Here is an 18764-nt window from a genome sequence, read left to right as displayed (position 1 = left end):
CTTGGCACTCGCTCTGCCTGTTCCATTTCCCAATGCATTGGGAAACTCTGAACCAAGCAAAAGCCATTGGACATGTATTTGAGGAGGACCAATGTACAAGGTTATGGGGCAAAACCGGGGAGTGGGATTAAATTGTTCTTCACATTGCTCGGTTAAACAGCCACGATGGGCCGAATGGTCCCCCTTCTCCACTAAGATTCAACGATGTGAAATTTGGAATGTGTAATGTATTTGCTTCATGGGTTCGTTGCTTAAGAATTAAGAACTAGTTGGTTTATTAGCAAAGGTTTAACAATCACACTACACATTAGCAGTTCATCTACCAGGCTCACAACCACCTGCCTCATCGTGGATCCCCCAAACCCAACTGGCCGGGGTTTTATTGAGCCTTGTGGACATCACATGACTGGCTAAGCCCCTCCCAAGTCAACAGCTCTACCAACCTGTGAGCATCCTCACTGGAGCATATATTGAGTACAAATCCCAGAGAGAGAACAGTTCGATACTTTCTCATGGGAAGGACACCTATATATTTTTTTGATTGACGCTCAGGGACGTAGGCATCGCTAGAGAGGCCAGCGTTCAGTGCCCAGTCTCTGGTTGTCCTGAGGAGGTGGAGGTGAACTGCCGTCCTTGCCAAAACCAGTATTGGTTTGATGCGACCAAGTGACTTGCTGGGGCGGGTAAACGCCAGACACGTTGGCGTGGAACTAGTCACATAGGCCAAGCACGGGCAAGAATGGCAGGTTCCCTTCCCCTTGTTACAGTTGGGCTTCTTCGGAGATCCCACGATTAAACGTCCGCTACTTGGGTAATAATGGAGTTAACCTCCACCAGGACTGGGTCACCAACCCTCCAGGATTGGCCCAGAGTCTCCAGGAATTAAATATTAACCTCCAGCACACTGCCGTGAGCAAAAAATCCAGGAGAAAAACCAAAGGGGCCTTCGAATCAAATAGTTTGCATTTCTTTTCCTTTCCACAGTTTCATTTGAGTGATACAAATATTGGGGGGTGGGGAGCTGGTGGTGGGGAGAGACTGTCGCTGACATTCAAGAATCTTCCAATTGGGTAACGAGAGCATCTGCTCCTTTTCCAATTGGCTGTGGGAAGGGGGTTAGCCTGGAGGATTGACCAATGGTGGGGTGGAACAGGTCATGTGAGGAAACCTCCAGGAAACTGCCCCACCAGAGTTGCTGACCCCCATAGTGGCTCCCTTGGTGTTAGTTGGATTGTGGCTGATGTTTCTCTCTGGTTTGTGAGAATTCTAACTGCTGCTCTCTTCCCTCGTTTCCCCACATGTTCCTCTTCTCCTATCATCGCCTGACTGCTGATCTCACCGCTCCTTCGTGTTTCACCAGAGAGAGAATCCAGTGTGGTAAGTACTGAATCCCACCCTGTCTCGTCTGTTGGCACCGCGGATAGATAGCGCTACAGGAGCAGCTTTGGGGAAAAAAGAAAGACGTGCATTTATATAGCACCTTTCATGGCCACCAGACGTCTGTTTTACAGCCAATGAAGTACTTTTGGAGTGTAGTTATTGTTGTATTGTGGGAAACACGGCTTTGCTTTGATTCCTTTCCCCAACCTCTTCCCCCTCCCCGCGTCCCCCCTCTTTTCCCCCCCCGCGCCCCCTCTCTTTCCCCCCACCCCCCATAAAGTCTGTGCCGAGAGCACTCGGTGCAAAGCGTGCTGGCTAACATGGTGAGAATTGGCGGCCACTAAAATCAGTGCAGTGGGTTTGTAGTTGGACAGATAGCAGTGTGGGGACAGGCACCTCCCACTCTCAGCCATGGCTCTATTTTTAACTTTAGTAGACTTTATCAAACTTCGTTATCTCAAACTCCAAGGCTCAACAAAGTGTCTCTTGTTGGCAGCTCTTCCTGTCGACATTCCAAGCTCCTCTTCGGGCCGGGTTAGGCTGCAGAACTTTGGAGAGGGAAATGTTCTTGTTGCATTAAGTTTGTAGTCAGTCTGTCTGTCTCTGTCTCTCTCTCCTTCCCCCACCCCCCTCTCCGGAAGAAGTTTGCTATTTGCCAGGAGTATGGGTGTGTGCATGCGTGCATTGGCAAGCTATTTGACTACTGGGGCAGTGCGATTGATGTGGTCCCTATCCTAGCGTGTCATCCACTAGTGGAGGTGGCTGGATAGAGATCCAGAAAGGGAGTCCTGACCGGCATTCTCTGCCACCACCCACCAGGCAAGGAATGCTGCCTCTGATTATAGCTCCCCTTATAGATAGCGATGCTGAAATAAGGTCAGTCGGCACCGACTGAGGCTGGGCCCTGGGGCACTGTCTGGATCAATGACTGGTGACAATTTGTTTCTCTATTATAAGGTTTGGTTCTGTTTTAATATTTCATTATTGCTTTTGGATAATTGCAGTTCAGTCTCCAGAAACATTAGACTTTTGGCACAAGTGTTTGGTCCGGGTTAATAAGGTTTTAAATGTCTCAAACGTTGAGTTAAAATTTGGATGAAATGGGAGATTTTGTTGTGGATTGATGAGTTTTGTAAATGGAATTGAGTGAAGTACCGATTTGGGGAGGGTTTGAACTGCAGAGTGTTCAATCCTCTGCGGTCCTTGTGTTCACTGGTGTACACGTTAGAGAGGGGTTTTCCTGCTGTTGTCGGGTGGCCTGATTCTCCATCAGTGGGATTCGATTGGGACTGGTGCTCTCAACCTGCTGCTGCCCAGGCCGCTGTCGTATATCTGGCTGGTTTTGGGGCTCGGGTTCTCATCTGAATGCTCTAGACCCGTCTGAGCCCGTCCTACCCCTCCCCTCTGTCCCCCTCATCCTGTCCCTCCCCGCCCGTGTTCAGCCACAGGATCCTTTAGCTGAGTGCATCAAGGGCGAGCGGTTATAAAACCAGAAAGTGCTGGAAATCTCAGCGGGTCAGGCTGCATCTTGGAGAGAGAAACCGAGTTAACTTTTCGGGTCTATGACCCTTCGTCAGGACTGGAAAAGTTTGAGATGTAACAGATTCTTAAGGAAGTGCAAGGGAGGAAAGAACCAAAGGGAAGGTCTGTGATTGGGTGGGAGGCAGGAGCGAATGGGGCAGAAATTCCGAGGCGAGCTTCCCGCAGGCAAATCAATAAAGAATAGAAATAAAATGCGCACTTACCTGAAGCTGCTGTGCCCGCTGGTACTCCCAATCCACAGACCACCTCTCCCTGCGACGCACAGCACGTGCACAGCGGGACGTCCGCAGGAGTCACGTGGGCCTGGACACCCAATCACAGGTAAGTATTTGCTCATTCATAGTAATAGGAGATTCGTACATTACGAAACTACTGTTACTATGAGTAAAACCCCAAAATGCACAAACACTACATAAAACATTTTAAAAACACCTCACACAACAAACTAATAGAAATTAAAAATGTTACGCATGTTTTTTAAAGAGAAAGAAATTCCTGATTTTTAAAAGAAATGTTAGGGTTAGGTTTAAAATAACATTGTCTGAGTGGGCAGGGTTTTAACGTGTCTTTTTATATTTTTATTTTAATGTTTTTTCTATGTTTTTAAACTCTTACACCTGTAACAGTTGGCCAAGCGCCTGCTTTTTCAGGCGCAAGAGTTTTGCGGATATTTGCTGTGCAAGATATGGGTAAATAGCCCAAACCTCCACGTACAACTGTCCTCGCTCCCGATCTGCGGATCATCGGTCGAGCTCCAGCTTGGCAGATCGTAAAAGCCGGTTTTCAGTGCATGCGCATTGTGTGCTGCAAACCGGCTTTTCCGATGCCTTCTCTGGTCCGTATGCACTTCATACGCACCCGGGACGTCGGAAATTCTGGGCCATTGAGAGACAAAAGGGACGATGGGCAAAAAGGAATGGTGGTTTTTCTGGGCAAAACAGATAATTGGACAAATGGCAAAATGCTGGGAGATGCTGGAAAGACTCAGCGGGTCAGACAGCGCCTGTGGACAGACAGACACACAGACAGAGAGAAGGAGGTGGGGTCAACGCTGCCGGTCAGATCTGCCTCTGAGGAAAGGTCAGCGACCTGTGGCGATTCCTCGCTGCCTGACCTGCCGAGTGTTTGCAGACGATGCCCCGGGATTGCCCGACGAGCCGTCTGGTGCAAGTGGGGTTGTTGGTGTCTGGCGGGGAAAGCATCTCGTCTTCATCAACTGCCCTCATTTTCTTGCAATGTACTTTCACGGCTGGAGAGGTTTCGTTTTCTGTGAAAACATTTCCCCATGATCGAAACATCTAAACAAGGTCTCGCTGTGTCTAAAATCCGCAGGGAATGCTGTAATCAAACGCCAGTTTGTAATTTATTTTCCTTTTGCTCAATTTTTTTTTTTTCCCTTTTACTTTAGCTTCTCTTTACTCATTCTCTTTGCTCACCCAGTGCCATTCTCTGTCTGTCTCTGTCTCTTTTTTTTTTCTCTTTCTCTGTCTCTCGCACTCTCTGTGTCTGTGTTTCTGTCTCCCTCAGTGTCTCGTTTCTGTGTCTCTGTCGAAGTCTACCTTTGCCGCCCCCCCCCCCTTCCCAACTTCTGTGAGTGCTCTCTGCACGGAGGGCAGCTTATTAAAATGAAACTACATGGAGATTAGCAATGCCTTCATTTCATTAGAGTGCCACAGACTGGCCTCCTCTCCTCCCCCCCTCCCCCCACTCGCTGTGCTCAGGATGAGGATTTGTCCGTTTGTTGCCCGAGATCAACACAGGAATACAAATGGTGGATTGTGCTGGCCTGTTCATTTACTGGCCGTGTAAGCCATTTATTAGATGGGCTTGAAGCATTCAAATGGCTCATCCTGCCGATGCACGTTTGTGTTTCATATGAGTGAGTTCTCTGAATACGTGCAGTCAAGTCTGAAGAACTAAAAATCCCCCTGTGATTAAGAAGCCATTTTATTCTTGATCTGGCTGCTCTATTATCCCAAGGTAGCTGACACTGTGACTTTGGCCTGAGTTATTGCTGTGTGACAAGCTGACATTTAACCCCTTGTCCAATCTTTTTCTTTTCCAATTATTCATTTTCTCGCTAATTTCCTATTTTTCTTTTTTCCGCACCCCCCCCCCCCAACTCCTTGCTGTGGTGTAGCTTTGTGAATGTAGTTGTCCTCTTCATAATACGGCCACTCAACAACACTTCGCATTTATATATTGCCTTTAATGTCTTTCGGATGAGACGTTAAACCAAGGCCCCGTCTGCTCTCTCAGGTGGATGGCACTATTTTGAAGAAGAGCAGGGGGGTTATCCCCGGTATCCTGGGGCCAGTATTTATCCCTCAATCAACATCACTAAAACAGATTATCTGGTCATTGTCACAGTGCTGTGTGTGGGAGCTTGCTGTGCGCTAATTGGCTGCCGCGTTTCCCACATTACAACAGTGACTGCACTTCATTGGCTGTAAAGCGCTTTGAGACGTCCGGTGGTCATGAAAGGCGCTATATAAATGCAAGTCTTTCTTTCTCTAAAACATCCCAAGGCACTTTACAGGAGCGGTTTTACAAAAAACTTCAACACTGAGCCACATAAGTAGGTATTGAGACTGGTGGGAGGTGGGTTTTAAGGAGCGCCTTAAAGGAAGGCGGAGAGATGTAGGGAGGGAATTACAGAGCTCGGGGGGAGGGGGAGGGGGCCTGGGAAGCTGAAGGCCTGGCCCCCGAAGGCGAGGTGATGAAAATGGCAGAATCGCAAGAGGCCAGAATTGGAGGAGCGCAGAGCTGTCCGGGGCAGTTGTGGGGCTGGAGGGGCTTGCAGAGATAGGAAGGGGACGAGACCATGGAGGGATTTAAAAACTAAGCTGGGAATTTTAAAATCGGGGTGTTGCCAGACCGGGGGCCAATAGGAGTCCGGAGTGATCACTCTGTGGGAGTGTTCAAAGTAAGGCAGATGGTGGTACCAGTAATTTAACATAGGAACAGGAGGCGACCTAACTCCACATACCCGCGGTTGATCCATAATCCCTTAATACCTTTACACAAATCTATCAATCTTCGATTTTAAAATTAACAATTGATCTAGCATCAATTGCAGCTTGCGGAAAAAGTTCCAAACTTCTACCGCCCTTGACACATCTCTCCAGACAGTTGCATAGACTCCCTCGTCCTTCAAGATGCTCCTGAAAGCCTAACCTCTTGGACCAAGCGTTTGGTCACCTGTCCCAATATGTCCTCTGTGTCGAATGTTGCTTGATGTTTGCCTTGGGATGTTTCACTACTTTGAAGGAGCTGTGTGAAATGAGTGTTGCTGCTGTAGTAGTTATGTGCTCTGTTCTTGAAAGAAAGACTTAGATTTAAATAGCGCCTTTCATGGCCGCCAGATGTCCCAAAGCGCTTTACAGCCAATGAAGCACTTTTGGAGTGTAGTCACTGTTGTAATGTGGGAAACGTGGCAGCCAAGTTGCGCACAGCAAGCTCCCACAAACAGCAATGTGATGATGATCAGATAATCTATTTTTTGTTATGTTGATTGAGGGATAAATATTGGCCCCAGGATACTGGGATAACTCCCCTGCTCTTCTTCGAAATAGTGCCGTGGGATCTTTAAAGTCCACCCGAGAGGGTAGACGGGGCTTTGGTTTGACGGTACCTCTGACCGTGCAGCATTGCAGCCTAGATTTATGTGCTCAAGTCCCTGGAGTGGGACTTGAACCCACAACCTTCTGACTCTGAGGCGAGAGTGCTGCCCACTGAGCCACGGCTGGCACCTGATGCGGGCTGCATCCTTCGGAGCCAAGACTGGTGCCAGCTGAGCTGACAACGCTGTTGGTGGTTGAGCATCTCCAACAGCTGGTGATGGAGCGGGCGTTAGCAGGGGTCTGGGAGCTGAGTGCTTGTCCAACCTATTTGGCAAGTGCATGTTGCCTATGGAGAGCATTGAATGGCTTACAAAGGAGCCTTCCAGCATGTTGTCAGATCAGCGATTCACCTCGACACAGCCCAGGGAGGGGGGGGAGCTTCTCACTTGAATTTTAATGTGGACCGTGAATATCTTCCGGCGCCTTTTATTTTTGTTGTTTACATGCGGCATGTGGGAATCCGAAGCGGATTCCTGGAAAGAAAGCATTCCTGGATATGCATTTAATGTGATTTCTCTTCTGACACAAAGCTTGCTTTAATGCAAAGAAGGACTCTGGCTATTGTACGGCCCTGGGGCTGGGACAGGAGCCTTTGTGCGGCGTTTGAGGCATGTTGGCGAGAGTTGACGTTCAAATCCCCTAGTTCATACTGATTTCCTAGTGTCACTTTGCACAAAGGCTCTTGCAGCAGGAGGAGGGAGGGAGTGAGCGAGCGAGGGTGGGTGGGGTGGCGGGGGTGGAAGAAACAAGCGGCCCTTTAGAACGATTTTTTTTAAACCCGCAGATAAAAAGAGAAGCGCATTCGGTGTCCGGGGCTGTCCATCATTTATGTGCGGTCACAAAATTTTTTTTTAAAAGAAACAGCCCTATAAAACCATATTAGAACAGGCCACGATCTCCAGAGAGAGATTCATTCATAAAAATTGAAAAAACATTTTTTTTAAAGTCTGCCGGAGCAGAAATAATATTTAGTTAGTTGGCCCTGTGCCAGTGAAGGACTGAATGGATCGATTCCTCTAAATGCTTGACACGATTTTCTGGTATCCACAGCTTTCTCTCAGCTTGACTGGCTGGGAAGAAAGGCCTGGTCCTGCCCATTGCTACTTATCTGTGCCAGGGAGAACTATGGAGTACTTCACCCCCTCTCCTCCTCCCCTTTCACAGGGAGAATGAAGAGCACAGTGAAGCAGCTTAGAGAACACTTATTATTTCCACTTGGCCTCGCCGAATAGCTGCCTCTTTGGGAACTGCAGACGAGGCCCATGTTTTTTTTTTCTCTCTCGCTCTCTCTCAGAAAGCAGCTTGTGACATTCTTTTCATGCCTTTGCACCTTCAGCAATTCACCCCGGGCAGCTCCCACCGAGGACCTTTCAGGAGGTCCGCTCTTGAATCGCCGCCTCCTGTACCTGCAGCAGTTTGGAAATAAATGAGTTGCTGTTTGATGTAAAGCACAGCCGACGAGCCAGTTGTTGGGCCTAATGTTGGCTTGTGTTACAGTCTCCGGGTGAAAGCCCTTCCCTTTGTTGAGCTGGCTGAGCGCTTTTCTGGAAGGAGTTGAATAGAGGCTGAAACCTTGCTTATTTGGGGGCTCCCCCCAACCCCCCCGTCACTTTTTATTGAAGAGTTCAATGATGAAACGTCTGTTCAGTCTTCACAGCTTGGCTTGGCTTTCTGTAACAAGCTGAATTGCTTAGAGAGAGTCTTTCTGTTGCAAGTGCTTGGCAGTTTGAATCTAGCTTTTAATCCCCAGCTAACTTGCCTTTTTCAACAACAAAAAAAACAACGGCACATTTTTATTCATGGAGACGTGGGAATATCCTACAAGGCGCTGTGTATACCTCGCGGCGTGTCTTTACCCTCTGGCTTCCAACAGTTCTATCATGAGGCATATTTTTTTTTTTTAAAAGTGTATATAGGCTGATTCTAAAAGACTTGCATTTATATAGCACCTTTACACAACCACCGGACATCTCGAAGCGCTTTACAGCCAATGAAGTACTTTTGGAGTGTGGTCACTGTTGTAATGTGGGAAACGCGGCAGCCAATTTGCACACAGCAAGCTCCCATAAACAGCAATGTGATAATGACCAGATCATCTGTTTTTGTTATGTTGATTGAGGGATAAATATTGGCCCCCAGGACGCCGGGGATAACTCCCCTGCTCTTCTTTGAAATAGCGACGTGGGATCTTCTACGCCTACCTGAGAGAGCAGACGGGGCCTCTGTTTAACGTCTCATGTGAAAGACGGCACCTACGACAGTGCGGCGCTCCCTCAGCACTGCACTGGAGTGTCAGCCTAGATTTTTGTGCTCAAGTTCCTGGGACTTGAACCCACAACCTTCTGACTCCGAGGCGAGTGTGCTGCCCACTGAGCCACGGCTGGCACAGTTAGTCATTCTAGTCCGCTCAGACTGTAGCTTCTTTGCTCTCTTCTCAAAATGATCACCAGTTCATGCCCTCTTTGCTCTGAATCCTTGCTGGCTCTCTCTCCTACCTCTGCCCCACACCCTCACCATTGCTCCCTGAGGGAGGTCTGTGTCTGTGACACACTCTCGGTGGAACTTTCTGATTGCTCTACACCCAATACGGGAACTCCTGCCTACAGCTTATCTGGTCATTATCACATTGCTGTTTGTGGGAGCTTGCTGTGTGCAAATTGGCTGCCATCTTTCCTACATTACAACTGTCACTGCGCTCCAAAGGTATGTCATTGGCTGTAAAGCGCTTTGAGACATCCAATGGTCGTGAAAGGTACTATATAAGTGCAAGTCTTTTTAGTGTTCAGTGGAGCTTGATGCACCAGTTGAAAGAAAGACTTGCATTTATATAGTGCCTTTACTGCGTTAAGGGTGCAGTATAAATGCATTTGCTGTTGTCTGGAATGTCTAACTTTCTAGGTGTATTGAGCCCAATTTGCAGTGAATAAAATGGAGCTCCATTATCCAGCAGACATTGTATCTATTGGCAATATTTGATGGATAAAGGAGGGTGATTTCTGAGCTTCCACCACATGTCCGCGGCATAACTAAGACCCCCTATTTCCACCTCCATAACATCGCCCGTCTCCGCCCCTGCCTCAGCTCATCTGCTGCTGAAACCCTCATTCATGTCTGTTACCTCTAGACTTGACTATTCCAACACACTCCTGGCTGGCCTCCCACATTCTACCCTACATAAACTAGAGGTGACCCAAAACTCTGCTGCCCCATGTCCTAACTTGCACCGTCCCGCTCACCCATCACCCCCATGCTGGCTGACCTACATTGGCTCCTGGTTAAGCAATGCCTTGATTTCAAAATTCTCATATTTTCAAATCCCTCCATGGTCCTCCCCCCTCCCTATCTCTGTAATCTCCTCCAGCCCCACAACCCCCTGAGATGTCTGCGCTCCTCTAACTCTGCCCTCTTGAGCATCCCTGATTATAATCGCTCAACCATCGGTGGCCGTGCCTTCTGTTGCCTGGGCCCCAAGTTCTGGAACTACCTGCCTAAACCTCTCTGCCTCTCTACCTCTCCCTCCTCCTTCAAGACGCTCCTTAAAACCTACCTTAACTGCACTAATTTCTACTTGTGCGGCTCGGTGTCAAATTTTTAATCTCCTAATATGACTGCATTTAGGGTTACGGTTAGGGTTTCATTACGTTAAAGGTGCTATATAAATATAAGTTGTTCTAAAGGAGTTCTGTAGTAAACAGTAATGCCCAGACTCGCTGATCAAGGTGTATTTTGGTGATGAATTGTGATTCAGGAGAGCACCCTATGCCCTTCTATGTCCGTGATTCTGCAGTAACTTTTCATCGGGGACGGTTGAGCTGAAGTCCCTCCTTTCGGCCACTTGGTCCCAGGCCTCTGCAGGTGATGCTCGATTACTAACTGAGGTGTGCGAGACTAACCTATAGACGCCCCCTCCCCCTCCCCCTCCCCCTCGGGTTGCTAACACTGGTTGGATGTATTCCTGGAGGGTTCATCACATGATTGACTGCCCCACCCCCACACCCCATTGGTCGCCCGACATGTCCGTCCACACGGCACCCCGCCTTCCCGTGGCCAATCGGAAAGCGAATAGACTCTTCGTTACCCCATTGGATGATTTCTGGCTGTCAGTCAAACGGCCTTTTTTCCCCACTGTAATGTATTTGCTTCATGGGTTCTTTGCTTAAGAATTCCTGGCAACACATTGTTGTTAGGAACTAGTTTATTAACAAAAGTTTAACAATCACACTACACATTACCGGTTCGTCCACTAGGCTCACAACTGCATACCTCATTGTGGATCTCGTAGCACTCCTGTGTAGCGCCTTGGGACGTTAAATCCGCTATATAAATACAAGTTGTTGATGACCTGGACTTAACTAGCTGGGGTTTTATTGAGTCTTGTGAACATCACATGACTGGCTAAGCCACTCCCAACTCATCAGCTTGACAAACCTGTGAGGATACTCACGGGTACATATATTACACCTGTCTCCAATACCTTTCGAACTGAAGTGTTCAAAGAAAATTTTTTTTTAAATGCTTTTATTTTTTAACACCTCAGGGTTTTTCTCCTGAGTTGCGCTCAGCAGTGTCCTGGAGATTAATCTTGAATTCCTGGAGACTCCAGGCTAATCCTGGAGGGTTGGAACCCGAACGCCCACCCACATAGACCGTGCGTCTGACTGTGTCTGGGCTCGGATTGGGTTGTCTGATACTGCACTGGACTCGCGGTTCAATGATCTCCGATCAGCTCGGATCTCCCTCCCAGGACTGCACGGCTTGGCTCTTGTTCAATAACCCCTCTTCTTTTCTGCAGAATAACTCGGTCTCGCCATCGGACAGCCTAAGGCCCAGCGAGAGGAACAGCAGAGGTTCCTCCGACTACCTGGATGCTAAGAAACGGAAAGTGGAAGAGAAAGACACCATGAACAGATATGTAAGTCTGGCTCTGCTATTTTTGGAGACTGGCCACTTTGGGTTTGGGTTCCCAGGAGGTTTAACATGTGGGTTGTTAGTAGTTTAAAGGCCCGCTCGAAATTGGACTCTTCAACCACACCATCATATGTCTCCGCTGTGGCTAAGTGGGTAGCACTCCTGCCTCCGAGCCAGAAGGTTGTGGGTTCAGGTTATGGTGACCAAATAATCCCATTGTGCATATGTGCCTTTTTAAGAAAAAAATGCCCCACCAGATTCCAGTCACCATTTGAACTCCGATCACAACCAGATTCGAGATTAAAAACTGGTTTCTGAATAGATACTGAGAAGATGTTTCCCCTTGTGGGGGAATTTAGAACTAGGGGGCATAGTTTCAGAATAAGGGGTCGCCCATTTAAGACGGAGATGAGGAGGTATTTCTTCTCTGAGGATTGTAAATCTTTGGAATTTTCTACCCCAAAGAACTGGAGGCTGGGTCATTGAATGTATTTAAGGCGCAGATAGACAGATTCTTGAACTATAGGGGAGTGAAGGGTTACAGGTTTGAGGCCAGGATCAGATCAGCCATGAACCCATATGGCTGACACCTGCTCCTATTTCTTATGTTCTTCTTCCAAATTCCAATCGTAACTCATTCTGAATCTTTCCTCAATTGTTTGAGAGGTTGTGTAAAAAGGGAATAAAAAATAACCATTGTTGTCAAAATTAATAAGTAACCAGTATTGTAAAGAACAATATAATCGCATCAATTAGCTTTTCTCAGAGAGAGCTGCCCTTTGATCTGGAGCAGTTTGAAATGTAAAACTGACTTCTCTTGTTAACCTGGGCACGTAACCTCCCTCTGAGTCAGAAGGTTGTGGGTTCAAGACCCACTCCAGGGACTTGAGCACACAAATCTAGGCCGACACTCCCAATGCAGTGCTGAGGGAGCGCTGCACTGTCAGAGGTGCCGTCTTTCGGATGAGACGTTAAACCGAGGCCCCGTCTGCGCTCTCAGGTGGACATAAAGATCCCAAGGCACTATTTCAAAGAAGAGCAGGGGAGTTCTCCCCAGTGTCCTGGGGCCAATATTAATCCCTCAACCAACATCACTGAAAAACAGATTATCTGGTCACTATTTTAGTGCTGTTTGTGGGAGCTTGCTATGTGCAAATCGGCTGCTAGGTTGCATTACAACAGTGGCTATATTCCAAAAGTTGTTCTTTGGCTGTAAAGTGCTTTGAGATGTCCTGAGGTTATGAAAGGCGCTATATAAATGCAAGTTCTTTACTGCCGCCTTGAATTCTAATTCCTGTTTGGTGTCCATTTAACCCCCACCTGCCTTGAAGCACTTTGCACTGTTGCAGGCGCTGTATGGAGTGGGCGTTGGTTGTTACATCAACACAAGCCTTTCTTTACAAGAACTCCAGTTGACGTCTGCATCTCTCCTCTCTAGGACAGTGATGGCGATAAGAGCGATGACTTGGTTGTGGACGTTTCCAATGAGGTAAGAAATGGCTCTTTTTAAAAAAAAAAAAAAATTGTTTTAAATTCTTTCTACCTGGAAACATTCCTGGTGACTCCATGTTTAAATTATTTTTAGGGGTGGTGGGGGGGCGCGTTGTGGCAGAGGAGGCTGCTATTCTAAATCTGACTCGTTGAGAGTCCTCTTGCGATTCGGGCCAAAATTAATAATACAGACTCACAGAACGGTTACAGCACAGAAGGAGGCCATTCGGCCCGTCGAGCCCGTGCCGGCTCTCTGCAAGAGCACTTCAGCCAGTCCCACTCCCCTGCCCTTTCCCCGTAGCCCTACAATTTATTTCCTTCAGGTACTTATCCAATTCCCTTTTCAAAGCCACGATTGAGTCTGCCTCCACCATCCTCTCGGGCAGCGCATTCCAGATCCTAACCACTCGCTGCGTAAAAATGTTTTTCCTCATGTCGCCTTTGGTTCTTCTGCCAATCACCTTAAATCTGTGTCCTCTGGTTCTCCACCCTTCCCCAATGGGAACAATTTCTCTCTTTATTCTGTCCAGACCCCTCATGATTTGAAACAACTCTATCTAATGTCCTCTCCACCTTCTCTGCTCTGAGAACAACCCCAGCTTCTCCAGTCGATCCACGTCACTGAAGTCCCTCAACCCATATGACATAAAGTGAATTGTTTAGTCACGAGTTTGGGGGTGTCCTCTTTCCCCCTCTCTCCACCCCACTCCTGTTTCTCCTTTTTCCCCCCTCCCCAGACCCAAAACCATCCTGGAATTTGGAAAAGGCTGACATTACTTGTGTATAATAATGGAATGTGTATAATTATAGTCCTGTTGGGTTTTTTTCATCCTGGGGGGCACAATCAGTATTGTGCAAAAAAAGTTTGGATTTAGCTCTGCCAAATTGAGAAATATTTGAGTCCAGCAATCTTGTCTGCTTTGCTTTTGTCGATTTTGTCTGATTCCTTCTTCGGAATGGGATTGATTTTTTTTGGGGGGGAAGGGGCGAGGGAGGCGTAGGGGAGGGAGGGAGGGGACTGGGAGGGAGGGAGGGAGGGGACTGGGAGGGAGGGAGGGAGGGAGAGGACGGGGAGGGAGGGAGGGGGACCAGTTGTATTTGTTGTACTGTGCTGCAAGGCTGTTCAGCAGAAAGCTGGTTTGACTTGTGGAAACCAGTGTTGTGAAGGAAAAACAATATTTTTTTTCAAATAAACCAAATTGAGTCATTGACTGAGTTGTGGTTGACAGGGTTTTTGAGAATCCATGGTGTTAGCCAAGTGGACAAATTGAGTATTTTCTTGGACAAATACCAGAATGAGGAAAATTGCTGGGCCAATGGGAGATTGGGGGGGGGGGGGGGGGTGGCGGGGATTGGGGACAATGGGCTGAGTAGCCTCCTTCTGTGCCATATCATTCTCTGATTGTTCACAAATTTCCAGGCTTTCCATCTACCGTCAACGTTTGTTCCCATTGGCCAGCCAATGGGAGGCTTGAGCTGGTTTATCCGACTGTTTCCTTTGTCGGGAGACGTTACCAGAGTTACTCGTGATCTTTGTCTTCTGTTCTCCATTTCTCCCCCCTCGTACATTCCTTTTTGTCCTTGCTTATCCTTGTTTTCAATGGCCTCGCCCCTCCCTATCTCTGTAATGTCCTCCAGCCCCACAACCCCCTGAGATATCTGCACTCCTCTAATTCTGCCCTCTTGAGCATCCCTGATTGTAATCGCTCCACCATCGGTGGCCATGCCTTCTGTTGCCTGGGCCCCAAGCTCTGGAACTCCCTCCCTAAACCTCTACCTCTCTTTCTCCTTCAAGATGCTCCTTAAAACCTACCTCTTTGACCAAGCTTTTGGTCATCTACCCTAATTTTTACTTATGTGGCTCAGTGTCAAATTTTTATCGCATTATGCTCCTGTGAAGCGCCTTGGGATGTTTCACTATGTTAAAGGTGCTATATGAATAAAAGTTGTTGTTGCTGTATAATGCAACAGTGACCACATCTCCCGGATAACCTGGCAGATAAACATGCCCCCGGATGCAGTGCTGGGCTCCAGATCTCCGGCCGGTATTGGCCTCACCCATAATGGCGGCAGTCGTCCTCCTGTGCTCCCCAAGAGAGGCGGAGGAGGGAGATACTCGGCCAACGTTCCCACTCCTAATCTAATCTGACAGGACCCGCGGTGCACCTCGGGAATGACCGGCTCACCAACGTGCGCTGCGCTTGGCTCGTGCTGCACGTGAGTGGACGAGGGTGAGGGCTGTCGGCATCCACCTAGCATCACCATAGGCAGTCCCTCAGAATTGAGGAAGACTTGCTTCCACTCTAAAAGTGAGTTCTCAGGTGACTGAACAGTCCAATATGGGAACCACAGTCCCTGTCACAGGTGGGACAGACAGTGGTTCAAGGAAGGGGTGGGTGGGGAGTCTGGTTTGCCGCACGCTCCTTCTGCTGCCTGCGCTTGTTTTCTGCATGCTCTCGGCGACGAGACTCGAGGAGCTCAGCGCCCTCCCGGATGCTCTTCCTCCACTTAGGGTGGTCTTTGGCCAGGGACTCCCAGGTGTCAGTGGGGATGTTGCATTTTATCAGGGAGGCCTGGAGGGTGTCCTTGAAACATTTCCTCTGCCCGCCTTTTGGCTCGTTTGCCGTATAGAGTTCCGAGTAGAGCGCTTGTTTTGGAACTGCTGGTGGGGGGTGTTGGAAGAAGAGAGAACAGGCGGAGGAGAAAGCATGGGGCTAGCCTCCCTTGGTGACCTTTGACGTTTGACCTTTTGAACCCGCGCTGCATGGCGTGGGAGGACATGGAATGCGCTGTGATGAAGCGACAGTGTAACGACAAAGGAATTTTGCAGTAACTCTTGGTGGTGAAAACAAGACACTTTGTTATTAGATTGCCTGATTAAGACCAGACATGTGTGGGTTATGTTTCTCTTAACCGTTCCGGCTCCAGTGACTCACTTTACATTTTTTTTCAATGATTTAAATTGCAGGATCCTGCCACGCCTCGGGTCAGCCCCGCGCACTCTCCCCGCGAGAACGGCTTGGATAAATCCCGCAGCATAAAGAAGGACGCCCCCAACAGCCCCGCCTCCGTCGCTTCATCCAGCAGCACGCCTTCATCGAAAACAAAAGATATAGGCCACGTGAGTGCATCTCGTTCCTGCCCCTCACTGCTCCCCCTACCCTTCATTTCCTGTATTTGCTTCATGGGTTCTTTGCTTAAGAATTCATAGCAACACGTTGCTATTGAGAATGAGTTGGTTTATTAACAAAGGTTTAACAATCACACTACACATTACCAGTTCATCCATCAGGCTCACAACTGCATATCCCATCGTGGATGACCCAGACCCAACTGACTGGGGTTTTATTGAGTCTTGTGAATATCACATGATTGGCTTAGCCACTCCCAACTCAACAGCTCTACAAACCTGTAAGCATGCTCACTGGTGCATACATTCCCCTCCCCTCCCCTCCCCCACTGTCCCACCCCCCCCCCCCCCAAAACCCCCCTGCCTCCCAGCCAGTGCAGAGACTCGGCCAGGATCTCCCAATCATTGGAATTCAACACTTCAGCCTACAAGTGTTCAGCTCTTGGCTTTGAATCTGCTGGGAAATTGACCGATTGAGTTCCCATAAATGTAAGTTAGTCACCAGTATAAGGCACCAACTAGTACAGGATCGTCACTGATCAATCCGATGAGTTCAGGAGAAACTTCATGAGGGAGAGAGGGCGAGCCGGATATGTTGATGGGTTGGGGGGCAATGTTCCTGTCGAGCTATGTGGTCGGGAGGTCCCGGCAGGCTGCTTTCCAGTTGTGGGTGGGGAAGAACCGCACATCTGCGGGAATTTGAATGGGTCGCGTAGTCATGGCCAAAATAAATGAAAGGGGACATCAGTGGGAGGAGGCTCATGTGGAGCATAAACACCAGCACGGACCGGTCGGGCCGAATGGCCTGTTCCTGTGCTATGAATACTTTGTAATTTTCTTTCCCCAGAGAGGGGTGAGAATGTGGAACTCGCTGCCACAGGGAGTGGTTGAGGTGAATAGTATCGCTGCATTTAAGGGGAAGCTGGATATAAACACATGAGGGAGAAGGGAATAGAGGGTTATGGTGAGGGGTGGGAGGAGGCTGGTGTGGAGCATAAACACCGGCACGGAGCGTGGGGCCCAATGGCCTGCTCCCCATGCTGTACATTCGACCTCATTCGCTGCTTCTCTGGGGCTGATACGGTTTTATAAAAATAAGAATAATTCAGCAAAGCATTGGGAAGGATGTTAGTCACTGAACTGTATCCCGTGTGCAAGGGTTACAAACTGGCTCTTTCACAATGCTCAGTACAGGAAATTATCAGCTGGAGTTTTCCTTCCCCTTTTTCTCCCCCCACCCAGGTCACGGAGACTGATTCTCTGGATCGCAGCTCACTGGTGGTGAAATCGCAATAAGCGATGCTGTGACGGGTTTACATAAAACTTCCGCTATCTGCTCTTTGCTCCACTGCACTGTTAAGTGTTCAAACAGTGACTCTCACTGATCCAGGGGATTACACAGCAATCTTTTCGTTTGTCTCCCTCTGATGTATTTGGCTGTGAAATTTTATAAACATCCTAAGGGCCTGAAAGGTGTCAATATAAATACAATTCTTTGATCGCTCTCGCTCTCACTGCCCCTCTCTCTGTCTGGCTCGCTCACTGTGCCTCTCTCTGTCATGCTCGCGGTCTCTGCATCTCTGTGGCTCAGTCTCGGTCTGGCTCTCTCGCGTGTCCGTATTGACTCTTTTCCCCCACCCTCTTTATTTTGCAGAATGACAAATCATCGACCCCTGGGCTGAAATCCAACACCCCGACCCCTCGCAACGATGCCCCGACCCCCGGCACCAGCTCAACGCCGGGGCTGCGACCAATCGCGGGGAAGCCTCCGGGCATGGAGTCACTAGGTAACCGTGCCGGCTCGGGGCCTGTCACACGTTCCGCTCTCGATGCACGGATTATAGCCAGATGTTGGGGCTCTCCGCTTGGCCTGTGCTCCATCATCATTGAACACGGCAAAATTGCCCCCTTGCTAACAGCCTTTTGTTTTCTACTATCTACTCCCCTCCCCCCCCCCCCCCCCCCCCCCCAAAAGTAGAGTCCCTAGAATGAGACTCAGCAACCCAGCGCTTGGGAGGGAAGGAATCCAGGTGCCCCCCCCCCCCACCCCCCTCCAGCCACCTGATCGCAAGCCAATGATCCCTGCTGGGACCGTGCGTGGTCTGGTGGGCTCGGGCCTACTGCTGCTTGTAGCCTGCCAACATTCAGTGCTTGGGTGCACGAGTCAACAGGTGGCACTGTGGTGAAGGGTCGAGGGTTGGTAATGCCCATCGAACTGCATACCAATGGGCACATGCCTTCGCAGGGCTCGAGGGGCCAAATGGCCTACTCCTGCTCCTATTATGTTCCGAGGAGAGGCGGGGGGGGTTTCAAAACAACCAAACCAGTGATGCATTCTTTCTGTATTTCACCAATAAATATATTCATGTATAAAATTGAGGGGCTTAGATAGTATGGATATGACAGACCTATTTCCCTCAGCAGAGGGGTCAACAACCAGGGGGCATAGATTTAAAGTAATTGGTAGGAGGTTTAGAGGGGATTTGAGGGGAAATGTCTTCACCCAGGAGGGGGTGGGGGTTGGAACTCTCATTGCCTGAAAGGGTGGTAGAGGCAGAAACCCTCACCAGGGATGTGCACTTGAAGTGCCGTGACCTAGAGCTGGAAAGTGGGATTAGGCTGGATAGCTCTTTGTCAACCGGCGCGGACACGATGGGCCGAAATGGCTTCCTTCCGTGCTGTAAATTTCT

At 48.9% G+C, this 18764-nt stretch overlaps 1 protein-coding gene across 11 annotated transcripts in view; it reads left to right on the top strand.

Moving 5' to 3' along the window:
* Positions 1 to 18764, top strand: part of LOC139227639 (transducin-like enhancer protein 3) — a 111383-nt gene that overhangs the window by 78107 nt on the left and 14512 nt on the right. For all 11 annotated transcript variants that reach the window (XM_070858551.1, XM_070858550.1, XM_070858549.1 and 8 more), the window contains 5 exons: positions 1361 to 1377; positions 11338 to 11457; positions 12892 to 12942; positions 15913 to 16065; positions 17729 to 17861. In XM_070858551.1, coding sequence (XP_070714652.1) covers positions 1361 to 1377; positions 11338 to 11457; positions 12892 to 12942; positions 15913 to 16065; positions 17729 to 17861 — 474 coding nt within the window. The remainder of the gene's footprint in view (positions 1 to 1360; positions 1378 to 11337; positions 11458 to 12891; positions 12943 to 15912; positions 16066 to 17728; positions 17862 to 18764) is intronic.

Source organism: Pristiophorus japonicus, chromosome 17 (genome assembly GCF_044704955.1).
Source record: "Pristiophorus japonicus isolate sPriJap1 chromosome 17, sPriJap1.hap1, whole genome shotgun sequence".
Taxonomy (NCBI): domain Eukaryota; kingdom Metazoa; phylum Chordata; class Chondrichthyes; family Pristiophoridae; genus Pristiophorus; species Pristiophorus japonicus.
The sequence above is the reverse complement of the archived record's forward strand: the minus strand, read 5'-3'. Positions and strand labels throughout refer to the sequence as shown.